Below are 12,063 nucleotides of genomic sequence, written 5' to 3' on the forward strand. Positions count from 1 at the left end.
ACTGCAGCTACGTACACCGCGAAAGGGCAAGGCCAGGCCGCACACATGCGGCCAGGTCTTTCGTTCGCTTTTCCAGCCTTTAGAGGAGTGTCCATGGTGTCAACAAAGATGAAAAAGCCGAAAGAGCTGGCCCGTAGCAGACGGCAGTCTGTGGGAGCGCAATAGCGGAAGTACGTCACCGCTGAGGAGCGAAGCATCATGGGAGGGGAGGCCAACAGAGAAGAAACAGTTGAAAGGAGGAGGAAATACGGCGCGACGATAATGCGCGGTTTTCGATTTACGATTTCTCAGCTAATACTCATCGCTTTAACAAATTTCTTGCAGGAGGAGATTGCTAATACATTGCTTTATTTGGTTACATGTACATCCATGCATTGGCGGAAGGCATTTCAGGACCCCTTTAATGTGAATGTTATTTCAGAAAACCGCAAAAAATTATAGGTGAGATTTTACCGATTAAACATCGGAAAGAACACATAACAAACAACACGGAAGCGGTTGTCTTCTGGGGACGCCGAAAAGGCAAACGAACTACCTGGCCCGCTTCCCACAGCAGTAGCAGCTCGGAGCGGCGGCCTCCTGCCTCTGTTCTCTTCCCCCGTCCCCTTCTTTAGAAATACATTTACAATTATGCTTTTTTGCTCCATCATGCAAGCCTTCGGTTTTGCTGTGGGTTTGTAGAAATTGAAAAACCAGCACCAGGCATTGTTATGGTACGGAGATTTATAAACATGAGAGTACAGGTGAAGCAATAAAATCAAACAACGCGTAATCAAGGTTTATGTGAACTTTATTGTGACTAAGTAGTCTTTGAAGATTAGCGCGCAACATCTAGTCATCTGCTAAGGCATTCTATACACCAGATCTTGGTGAACTTCACATGAGGACGCGCCAGCACTCGGAGACTTGTGCGGGCACTCCTAAAGGCAGCGGAAGAAAGAGACCTTTAAAAGGCCTCCAAGGCCAAATAACATCACTTCGTCTAATGTGGCCTTGCTCAGTCAGGAGCGCAGGAAATTGTCATACAAGTTGAAGGTTATTGGGGTCCGCTCGTGTCATGTGTTCGTAAACATAAAAAGACAAGTTACAAAATCGTTTTCGGTGAAACATTTGTGCATTCAAAAACACATCTTTCAGGCATTTTCAACTGCCAAAGTGTTACTTGATAATAGTTTTTTTCATCAAAACTTATTTGGTGAGCCAGGAAATTAAAAAAACATGCACGTTCTATTGGGCGCTTGTAATCGCGCGCAGTACAACTACCTTGATGCAGATTATGCCTCACAAGCTTTTCGATGTGTAGACGCGTAGCTTTGTAAAAATAACCAAGGAGCACTCACCTGTTGTGAAATTGTCTTGATGCCTGGAGGGAAGGGAATACACAGCAGTTCAAGGAGATTCACAACCCACGTTTGACAATTGTTGACCACTGGGTCGTACTTGTCACATACTTTCAGAGCCGTCCAAGCTTGATAGATTTGATCATTTCCCAACATGAAATATCCTAACACCACCTGTAATGTAAGATAGGTGTGTGCATTTCCCCATAAATGCATCAAAATAAGTGATCACTGGAAATGAAGCAGTAAAAAGAAGCTTACTTTTAAACTTCTTCCACCTAAACACTCACAGAGAGAGAGAGAGAGAGAGAGAGAGAGAGAGAGAGAGAGCGACGACAGTGCAATTTGCAGCTAGGAAGGTCAGCGCTACTAACGGAAAGGCTTTGTCAGGCTGCAGCAATTTATAAAACAAAAAAATACATTTAAAACATCTTCAAAAAATGCTCCAAACACAATGCAAACAGTAATATAAGAAAAAACACCAGAAATACGAAACCAAAGCAAAATGGAAAGTGAATACTGGAGACACAACATTTACCGCTGAAATAACAAAAACAAAATTGCGGTCAGGACAGCGTGCCTAGTAATATACTGTTGTCAGAAGAGGTAGCGTTAAGAGAGAAAGGTATCAGCTTATAAGCTGTGTCGCAGTTTACAATAGGGCCTAAGCTAGTCGGGTATATATTTTTGATAGGCTGCATTATCCAACTAGAGAAAGCCGCGTCGTGAGGAGCGACCGTGAGGCGCCGAAAGTTCACCGAGTGCCTCATTCAGATACACGTTAGGCTGGCAGCCGCGTTTTTACTGTTGTAATACCTTTGAAGACTCTACACCGAAAGCCTGCTGTAGCTCTTAGAGAAACAAACGAGTTTTTAAAGTTTGCAGCGGTATATAATCTGAGTGAAACTTTTGCCCCTGATGGGTTGATAGTTTCAATCAGAGTGAAACAGTTTAATTGAAGGCAAGCTACATTGAGACCGTTCTCGTAGTCATGTTACGTGCGCACGTTCGTAGAGGTAGACAAGGCTCCCATTTCATTGTTTCAAACAGTGAAATTGTAATCGAGCGATTTGTTTGGTTACTGTGTCGCGTGTGCACCGAGCAGGGGATGATTGCACTCCGCGCTTGAATTTCAGTGTGCATCAGTTGCGTCAATCAGCCAAGTGACATGGCCAATGCGTCCACGAGTACCAAGACAACATGAAACTTTTTTGTGAAGGTCCCGACAGGCCAGGAAGCTCAGTGTACGAAATTGCACGCTATTTTGAAGACGCCAATGGGGACTACAAGATATCAAACGACAACATGTTATCGACATGTTCTCAAGAACGATGTTCTGCGATTCATCATTTTCTGTGTGTGATGTAGCATTGTACTATTTTAATGAAGCGCTTGCTTCACTGCATGTGGAGCTGCTAGTGTATATGCCATTATTTTGTTTTTCCTTGAAGTACGTTACCAAAGAATATTCAGATGTTTTTTCTGTGTTTTAGCCTTGTAACTAGTAGAACGGAGTGCCTTCGTCACTGCATGGGGAGCTGCTAGCCTTTATGCCATTATTTTGTTACTTCTACCATTACTTTGTTACTGCAAACTTCTAAAGGAAATATTAAATGGTACCGAATGGTTTATGTGGTGTTTTATACATGAATGTGTTGTAAGTTGCTACTTATGCAGAAGGGCGCACACTTTTCTAGAACTAGTGTGTATACAAAATTTTTATGGGTGAAGACGTGTTATCATAGGATTCAATGTCATGCCTTTGTATGTTGTAACTTAAGAAATAATTTTTTTTTTGCATATACCAACGCTAAACTCTTCACGTTTGTTCTTCGTCAACTGGCAACTATTCTAATAAGCATCGAAAGTATTAGACCCTGAGGACTATTCGCTTCGAATTCGTTTCGAACTCAAATATTACTATTCGCACAGGCCTACTCTGGAGCCCTTTAAAAACCTGCTAAACCTTTCGTTGCTCGAAATCGAGCCCTGAAAGTATGTTCTCCGACCACGAACGCCGCCGACTGCTCTGAATATGAACTGGCAGCACCACTGAAATCTCAAGGCAAGCAGTCACGTCACACCAGCCACCATGCTGGTCTTACTCGGGCCGCCAATGTCGACAACTCCCGCACCTTCGCTGCCACAGCACCGGGCGCAACCAGCTGCTTGTCGTCGCAGTGTTTAGTACGATGTGGTGCTTTTGCGTTTAACGGAAGAACGCGCCACGCACACTGCGGAAGCAGTGACGCAGCCGCAGTTGCCACCTGCACGGTGCGGCGCTGGCGGCAGCATGAAGTCAGCTGCGAAGCAGCGCAGGTAGTTCGACCTACTGCTTGCTACCAGGTTCCAAAATGAATTGTAAGATGGAATTTAGGTTTCACTTAGGCGAGAGTAACCAATAACGTTGGTAAAATGACATTACCATTATATTTAGGGCTCTTTATAAAAGCGCGCATCAAATATGTCCCATGGTGTGAGCCGAACCATTGAGCGCTTTGTTCAATGTGTTTTCTAAAGAACTTGATCGGGTAATCTTCACTCTCGGTACTTTGTGTGGAGGTGAAATATTTACCTGTTGTGTAAAAGTAGCGAAAAATACCCGGAAGCTATCGGCCTTTCACGCTGCTCGTTATCACCGAGCAACCATGGCACTCAGGAGTATTTGAAAACAACTGAAACATCATGAATTGCCATTGTGGACACTTGCCCGCAATGATTCACTCATCTGGCCTTTCAGCAAAGGTGTGACACCTACTGGCAAAATCCTGCTGACTTCACCAATTCGGTTGAGCCACGTAATAGTCGTTTATGCTGCCATATAAACAAACTTCTTTTAATTCTTTCCCAGTCACGTACCACCCAACTGGCAACAGATAGACAACAGTCACTCTGGGCCCTCTTAAAAGCAAAATTTCTCACACATGTTATCACGGAGCGGCATGAGTAGTGCTCTACGTCGGCTGTTTCTTTCTGCTCCCATTGGGGAACCTATTTACGCAATAGAAACTATGCACAGATCCACATTCGGTTACCTTCTTCAAAACATAACCTCAATTAACGCTTTCATTGCATCTTCTCTGAGATAATTTTTTGTGCTCAATCGAACCATAAAAACTACGACAATATCACCGTAGTCATTACCTGCACGAACAATACTATGGTTCAATTAACCATAGAGTATTCGTTATCATTTTTCTTTAGAGGGACACTGAAGTGAATTTGTCAAGCTCCCGTGTTTTATTGCACTGCGTAAACTGACTCAAATTAACACAGTTTTCATTGTTTATCCGGTTGATAAGTCGGTAATTACTTTATAAAGTCCGAAATAAGAAAAACTACCATGCGCGGTGTGCGGCGGCCGCACCAACTAAACGCTGTGACGTCGGGAGGAGATGCACCGTGATTGGAAGATGTCTTAGATTAGCATTCAAACAAGTTTCGCTTTTCGTTCTGTAAAACAACGTGGTGGACATCCGACGTTATCGTTGAATGGGCATTGTCGATATCTCAATAATCATCATACCGACCTTCTGCCATATTGCCGGCTGTATAATGCCTAAGATAAGCCTCCCAGCATTGCTTGAAATCGTAGCAATCACAAGCCGAGGCCCACGCAGGCGATCAAACGCAATGCGCTTTTCCCCCCTAATCGGAGCTTGCCTTACTCGTGCCTGTATCTAAAAAGCGTGTTCGCACCAGGTGAAGGGCCTGCTGATTGGGGTCTGTGCCCACTCCCCGAAAGCAGTCCGTGCTTATGGCAACAGCACGCCAACGAGGATTCGCTAGCGCATCAGTGTCTTCGCGGGATCTGCGAACTCGTTCGTGGAGCAGTGAACGTTACGTCTTAAAAATGGTGAACTCAGTATAGAAAACATTGGCCGAAAATGAAAAAAATCAACTTACAAAAAAATAATGTATCCTCGGGGATTCGAACTAGCAACTTACAAAATAAGAAGCATAGCGTCCCGGACCACTCGGCCACAGACCTTTTTTTCTTTATTACATGGGAGAATACGCTCAGATGTGGCAGTACGAAGAATACAGATTCAAGCAAACAAAAAAAAATACACTGGAGTTCTGAGAAGCACACATACATCAAAATTCAGGCAAACACACAAAAGCGTTCAAAAGACGGAACCAATCAGGTGGTTGGTCAAGCGAACTATAGACACTATGCACAAATGCCACAGTTTCTCGGAAATATGACTTAGTTGATAGTGGTGGCTCAGCATGCCTACCACATAAGCGGCATCGCCACAGACTGTACAAACCAATCCACACAAACATGCCATAAGGCGGCTCAACGGGATAGTCGAATGACAAAAATCACATAGAGAAAGGCGCAATATATATGTCTTTTCGGAGCGTTGGCTGTAAAATGTCCCAGAGAAATAGAGCGTCTCTGCAATCTAGAAAGTAGTTATCAATTGTGTCTGGTCGAGAACAGAGCCGACACTCCGTCGACCAAGCTACAAACAGACCCCGACCTTTCATCCAAGTTTTAACAGGGAGCGTGCCAGTGTATAATTTAAAGAAAAATATTTTAACACGCTGCGAAACTCACATTTTACACAATCTATTGAGGACATCCTGGTACGGACACTGGTGGTACAGAACACGATATAAAGGTATGGGAAAAAGCCCAGAAACCAGGGCACCAGAAATCGACTCACGCGAAGCATTAAATGTTTGCTCAAGGGTAAACCGAGCCTGTAAGAAGCGAAACGTGTCAACCACTTCTTTGAGGAAACCTCGCGGGCTTCGGGCTGCTTCTACAGACAGCGAGTACACCACAATATCAGGGAAAAATATTTGAAAGATGTATGTGCGGTACAGCTTTCAAAAACGGATGTTGAACATCTCGAAAGTAGAATAAACGAGAAATAAAATGCCAAACAAAAAGATGAACAAGCCCCAATAACCCTCACCCGCCGTAAGAAAAGGTTATCGCGACGCAGTGGCTCACTGCGTGAACACCAAATGAAGGTTGTGAAAATCCGGGGAAAACCCTGCATTCCGAGTCGTGAGAATGTCACACCTGTACGACATAAACAAGTCGGGTCACAAGAAACCTGTTACACGCCCGAGCACAAGAAAAGATGCACAGCTGCCGTCCCCGCCAGTCATTCACTTGGCGCTGTGCTTTCACCGCCTCCTGCGACAAATGCGAGTCAGTATTGCGAAACTGCGAGAGGGGGACTCCTAAATACATCATCATCATCATCATCACCAGCCTATCTACGCCCACTGCAGGGCAAAGGCCTCTCCCATTATTCTCCAATTGCCTCGGTCCTGTGCCAACTGTGACCAATTTATCCCCGCAAACTTCTTTATCTCATCTGCCCATCTAACTTTCTGCCGCCCCCTGCAACGCTTGCCTTGTCTAGGGATCCACTCTGTTACCCTTAATGACCAGCGGTTATCTTGCCTTCGCATTACATGTCCTGCCCACGTCCATTTCTTCTTCTTAATTTCTACTAATATGTCTTTAACACCAGTTTGCTCCCTGACCCACTCCGCTCTCTTCCTGTCCCTTAATGTTACACCTATCATTTTCCGCTCCATTGCCCGCTGAGTTGTTCTCAATTTAAGTTGAACCCACTTAGTGAGCCTCCAAGTTTCTGCCCCGTAGGTGAGTACCGGTAAGATGCAGCTGTCATACACTTTCTTCTTCAGCGACAATGGTAGGCTGCTATTCATTATCTGAGAATGTCTGCCATATGCACCCCACCCCATTCTGATCCTTCTAATTATCTCTGCCTCATGGTTTGGATCTGGGGTCACAACTTGGCCTAAGTAGATATATTCGCTTACCACTTCCACTGCCTCGCCACCTATGTCAAACCGCTGTGCTGTCCCGAGGTTATTGATCATTACTTTAGTTTTCTGCATATTAATTTTCAGTCCCACGGTTCTACTCTGTTCGCCCAGTGCGGAAAGCATGCTTTGCAATTCGTCCCCCGAGTTACTCAGCAAGGCAACGTCATCAGCAAATCTGAGGTTACTGAGGTATTCTCCATTAACCCTTACACCCACCTGTTCCCAATCCAACGTTCTGAATACTTCTTGTAAACATGCTGTGAATAGCATTGGAGAGATTGTGTCTCCTTGTCTGACACCCTTTCTTATAGGTATTTTACTGCTCTCCCTATGGAGGATGATCGTAGCTGTAGACCCATTGTGGATATCTTCTAGTATTGTTACATAATGCTCATCTACCCCCTGGTTCCGTAATGCCTGAATGACTGCTAGGGTTTCGACCGAGTCAAATGCTTTCTCATAATCTATGAAGGCTATATATAGGGGTTCAGTATACTCAGCGCACTTCTCTATCACCTGATTGATCGTGTGAATATGGTCCATTGTTGAATAACCTTTACGGAACCCTGCTTGTTCTTTAGGTTGACTGAAATCTAAGGTTGCAGAAATTCGGTTAGCGATTACCTTGGTAAATACCTTGTAGACGACTGACAGTAAGCTGATCGGCCGGTAATTTTTCAAGTCCTTCATGTCGCCTTTCTTATGAATTAGGATGATGTTCGCGTTCTTCCAAGATTCCGGTACCATTGCGGTCATTAGGCATTGCGTATACAGGTTTGCCAGTTTTTCAAGGAGAATTTCTCCGCCATCCTTCAAGAGGTCTGCTGTTATCTGATCCTCACCAGGTGCTTTGCCCCCTTTCATTTCTTTCAAAACCTTCCTTACTTCTTCGGTCGTTACTGGTGGGATGTCTATCTCCTGTGAACTACTGTCTCGTTCGGCATTATCCTGTATGTCCTGGCTACTGTACAGATCCCTATAGAACTCCTCGGCCACTGTGACTATTTTATCCCTATTTGTGATGACATTGCCTTGCTTATCCTTAAGTGCATACATCTGATTTTTCCCCACGCCAAGACGTCTCTTCACTGCTTTCAGGCTACCTCCGTTCTTTACAGCGTATTCGATCCTCTCCATATTATACTTCCGTATGTCAGCTGTCTTACGCTTATTGATTAGCTTGGAGAGCTCCGCTAGTTCTATTCTGTCAGCTGCGGTGGAGATTCTCATGGTTTGCCGTTTCCTGATTAGATCTTTCGTCTCCTGTGAAAGTTTACCAGTATCCTGTCTAGCTATAGTGCCCCCGACTTCTACTGCACACTCCGTAATAATGCGTGTAAGGTTGTCGCTGGCTTCCTGCGTCGTAAACTCGGCTTCCTCGTTAAGAGCGGAATATCGGTTCTGCAGCGCGATCCTGAATTCTTCTACTTTACGTCTTACTGTTAGCTCATTTATCGGCTTCTTTCGTACTAGCTTGTTGCGGTCCCTCCTCAGATCTAGCCTAATCAGATCTCAGATATGCAGCGATGGCGTAGAGGTAGAACACCCGTCTCGCGTGCAGAAGGACCGTGGTTCGAATCCCGGTGCCGGACAATTCCCACCGGATTAAAAAAAAAAAAAAAAATCCGCGTATTGATGGAATTGCACAAAGGGGCTTGGGGTGCGGCCTGACCCCGGCGACCATTGCCGGTAATGCACTCCCTCACCAGAGCAGGATTGGCCACCCTGGTGTAGTAATGGCCACAACCTCCCATGAATACGCCAACTAACCCTCGGCCCTCAGTCCCCAGCGGCTGCGAAGCAACTGACCACGGCGGCAGTCAGACCTGTGACGCAGCAGAGGGTGCTAAGAATCACTGGATCCGGACAGGCCGCCAATGGAATCTGAACCTGGCAACGTTTAACGCGCGAACCTTATCTAGCGAAGCAAGTCTCGAGGTGTTGTTCGAGGAATTAAAGGGCATTAAATGGGGTGTAATAGGGCTTAGCGAGGTTAGGAGGGCAGGCGAAGCCCTTACGGTGCTGAAAAATGGACACGTCCTATGTTACCGTGGTCTAGAGGACAGAAGAGAACTGGGAGTGGGATTTCTAGTCAATAAAAGCATAGCTGGCAACATAGACGAATACTATAGCATTAACGAGAGGGCAGCAGGTCTTGTAATTAGGCTAAATAAGAGGTACAAGCTCAAGGTGGTGCAAGGCTACGCGCCCACATCCAGCCACGACGACCAAGTAGTGGAACGCTTCTATGAAGATGTGGAATCGGCAATGGCTAAAGTAAAAACACAGTATACCATAGTTATGGGGGACTTCAATGCTAAAGTAGGCAAGAATCAGGCTGGAGACAAGGCAGTTGGGAACTATGGTCTGGCCTGTAGAAATAGCAGGGGGGACCTACTAGTTGAGTTTGCAGAACGGAATAACCTACGCATAATGAATACCTTCTTCTGTAAACGGGAGAGTCGGAAGTGGACCTGGAGGAGCCCGAATGGGGAGCACAAAAATGAAATAGACTTCATATTATGCGATAACCCTGGCGTCGTGCAGGATGTGGAAGTGCTCGGAAGGGTAAGGTGTAGTGACCACCGTATGGTAAGATCCCGAATTAGGCTCCTAAATACGTTAGGTCACTATTCCAATTGATTCCGGCGAAACAAATGGGTGTGGTTCCTCATTCTCACTACAAATATCCGCAGCTTTCCTTAAAATTTAGGGCCGCGCCTGAAACCTCACAAAATTCTTGTGCAATGGCAAGAGCATTCTCGGAGAAGGCTCTGGCCATTACACAAGAATTTTTCTCCCCGCTTGCCTTGTCAGTTCAAAATAAAGAGACATCGTCGGTGTATACTAATATTTTTACTTCGAAGGACGATAGCATAAGCATTCTAACATTAATGTCCTGTATTATGCGCATACATAATGGTTCCAGGTATAAGCAAAACAGGAGTGGTGATAATGGGCACCCTTGACGAACCGATGAAAGAAGGTGAATTGGTTGGGTTAATCGATTGTTGGGACAGCACTGCCGGAGTCAGAAATATCAGGTATATAATGTAGAACTGTTCACACTCTTATTTAATTTTAGCATTTCGAACAGCTTAGGTGACTTTATGTTGTATAGCGCCCGTGCAGTAAACGTCTCCCAAATTTCCACAATATCTCATGTCTAGCAATTACGTCGTCGTGCAGATGCGTCGTCGTGCTGCTGACCAATCTGCTTGTTCACCCAGCGCAAAAAAACTGCTTCCTGATCCATAGTTTGACGTTGTACGGTACACGTTTCAGTTGATTTTATTAGCTGAGTACCCATATTGGCTTCGCTTACTTATCCCGCTTTCAAGTTGCCTTAGATTTTCCTACTAGCGTACCAGTCGGCGAAGCATCGCATGTGCGCTTGTGCAGCGCTTGTGTACACTGTACAAACTAACTTGATACAGTGTACAAACTACACTGTATGTAGCTTGATACAGCGTACAAACTAACAAACTAAAGAAACGCACATTCTATTTACAAACGTGTCGTGTCTTAGTTTCAACTCAGCGAAGGGATTGCGACGACCTTTACGCGGCCGGCGGACTAAACGCTGGGCTGACTGACTCTGTCTGAAGGTCGGCGAGCCGTGCAGTAGCGCGGACAAGTCAAGTCATCTCCTCCTGACGTTGCACGAAAACGGCCAAAAAATGGGCGACAGTGCAGACAGGAGGACAGCATTTTCGAATTGATTTTTCTACTAAACAAATTCGCGTAAACGCACTCAGTGGTCGAAACATGGCCTATGAACTCCAGACTACAATTTTCGCCAGTAATCCAGCAATGATTACAAATCACTTCAGTGTCCCTTTAAGTCCGTTCCTGTATTTATTCAAGATAATCATTTCGTCATGGTACCTGCGCCTCCTGCATAAAACTTCATAGGTTTACGTCACGGCTGACTTAAAGTGCCCATTCCGCTCGTATGAAGGCATGAGCCTCTCGGAAACACTGTGTGACAACTTAGGACGCAATGCCGCAGCGCAACGCATCTCATTGTCTTCTTTGAATCCGGCTCCAGGTTTTACTTTCTACTACATTTTGTGCCTGAAGAATGTGTGAGGAATTCTTATCCCGCTTGGCTGATTCGCCATGACACTACAGCTTTAACGGACAAATTACCGTGTGACAACTACCTCGAGTGTTAGTGACGGTCGTTATATTCTGAGACTGCACCCATTTTTATGTTGAAAGCTTTCAAATGCCAGGTTTCGGCTTTTTAGCGCCTGCCCCGACAACAACGGTCACAGGGAAACATTGAAGCATCCACAAGTGGCTAGGTGCGAAAGGCTATGTGCCACCTACTAGCAAGAGGTAACGTGCCAGTGCTGCGCTTCACTAGCTACGGACATTCCAGCAGTAAAAAATAGAAGGAACATTTATTGACAGGGGCGGTGTTAGCCTGCATGAAAAATAGGCGGTAGGATGAACATGCATAGCACGCAGTAATGGTTCCTCATAGAGACTTTTCGGCTTATGGGTGTTAGACTTCATCGTTGTTCAACATAGGGTGATCAGAGTCATCCCCCACCTATGTGAATGTTTCGGTCTCTGTACTTGTTCGTGCATGTGTAAGTTCAACTAATAGAACTGCCGTTTCACTATGATCAGTAATAAGAACCACAGTGAAATAACACTAAATAAATGTCAGCAGCCTAGAATGTCATACAAACCACTAGGAAAATAGTTATGCAGTTTTTTGGTAGCCAAGCAACTACTTTTTTGTTTTACAAAATAAGGTGAAGAAAACTCGCTCCCTCAGTGGAGGCTGAACAGACGACCTTCGGACACACGTCTGATATCTTACCTATTCAGCCATCTGAGTGATTTTCTGTATACCTGTGTCCCCACACAACACATACAGGAAATA

General features: G+C 45.1%; 1 protein-coding gene across 1 annotated transcript in view; it reads right to left on the minus strand.

The window, feature by feature from the left end:
* The window catches only part of LOC144167282 (uncharacterized), a 75,831-nt gene that overhangs the window by 6,110 nt on the left and 57,658 nt on the right, over positions 1-12,063 (minus strand). The window contains exon 4 of the mRNA XM_077696604.1: positions 1,341-1,363. Within this exon, the coding sequence (XP_077552730.1) occupies positions 1,341-1,363 (23 nt within the window). The remainder of the gene's footprint in view (positions 1-1,340; positions 1,364-12,063) is intronic.

The sequence above is a fragment of the Haemaphysalis longicornis genome, unplaced genomic scaffold (assembly GCF_048455015.1).
Source record: "Haemaphysalis longicornis isolate Haplotype H1 unplaced genomic scaffold, Haemaphysalis longicornis Haplotype H1 scaffold_2, whole genome shotgun sequence".
Lineage (NCBI taxonomy): Eukaryota > Metazoa > Arthropoda > Arachnida > Ixodida > Ixodidae > Haemaphysalis > Haemaphysalis longicornis.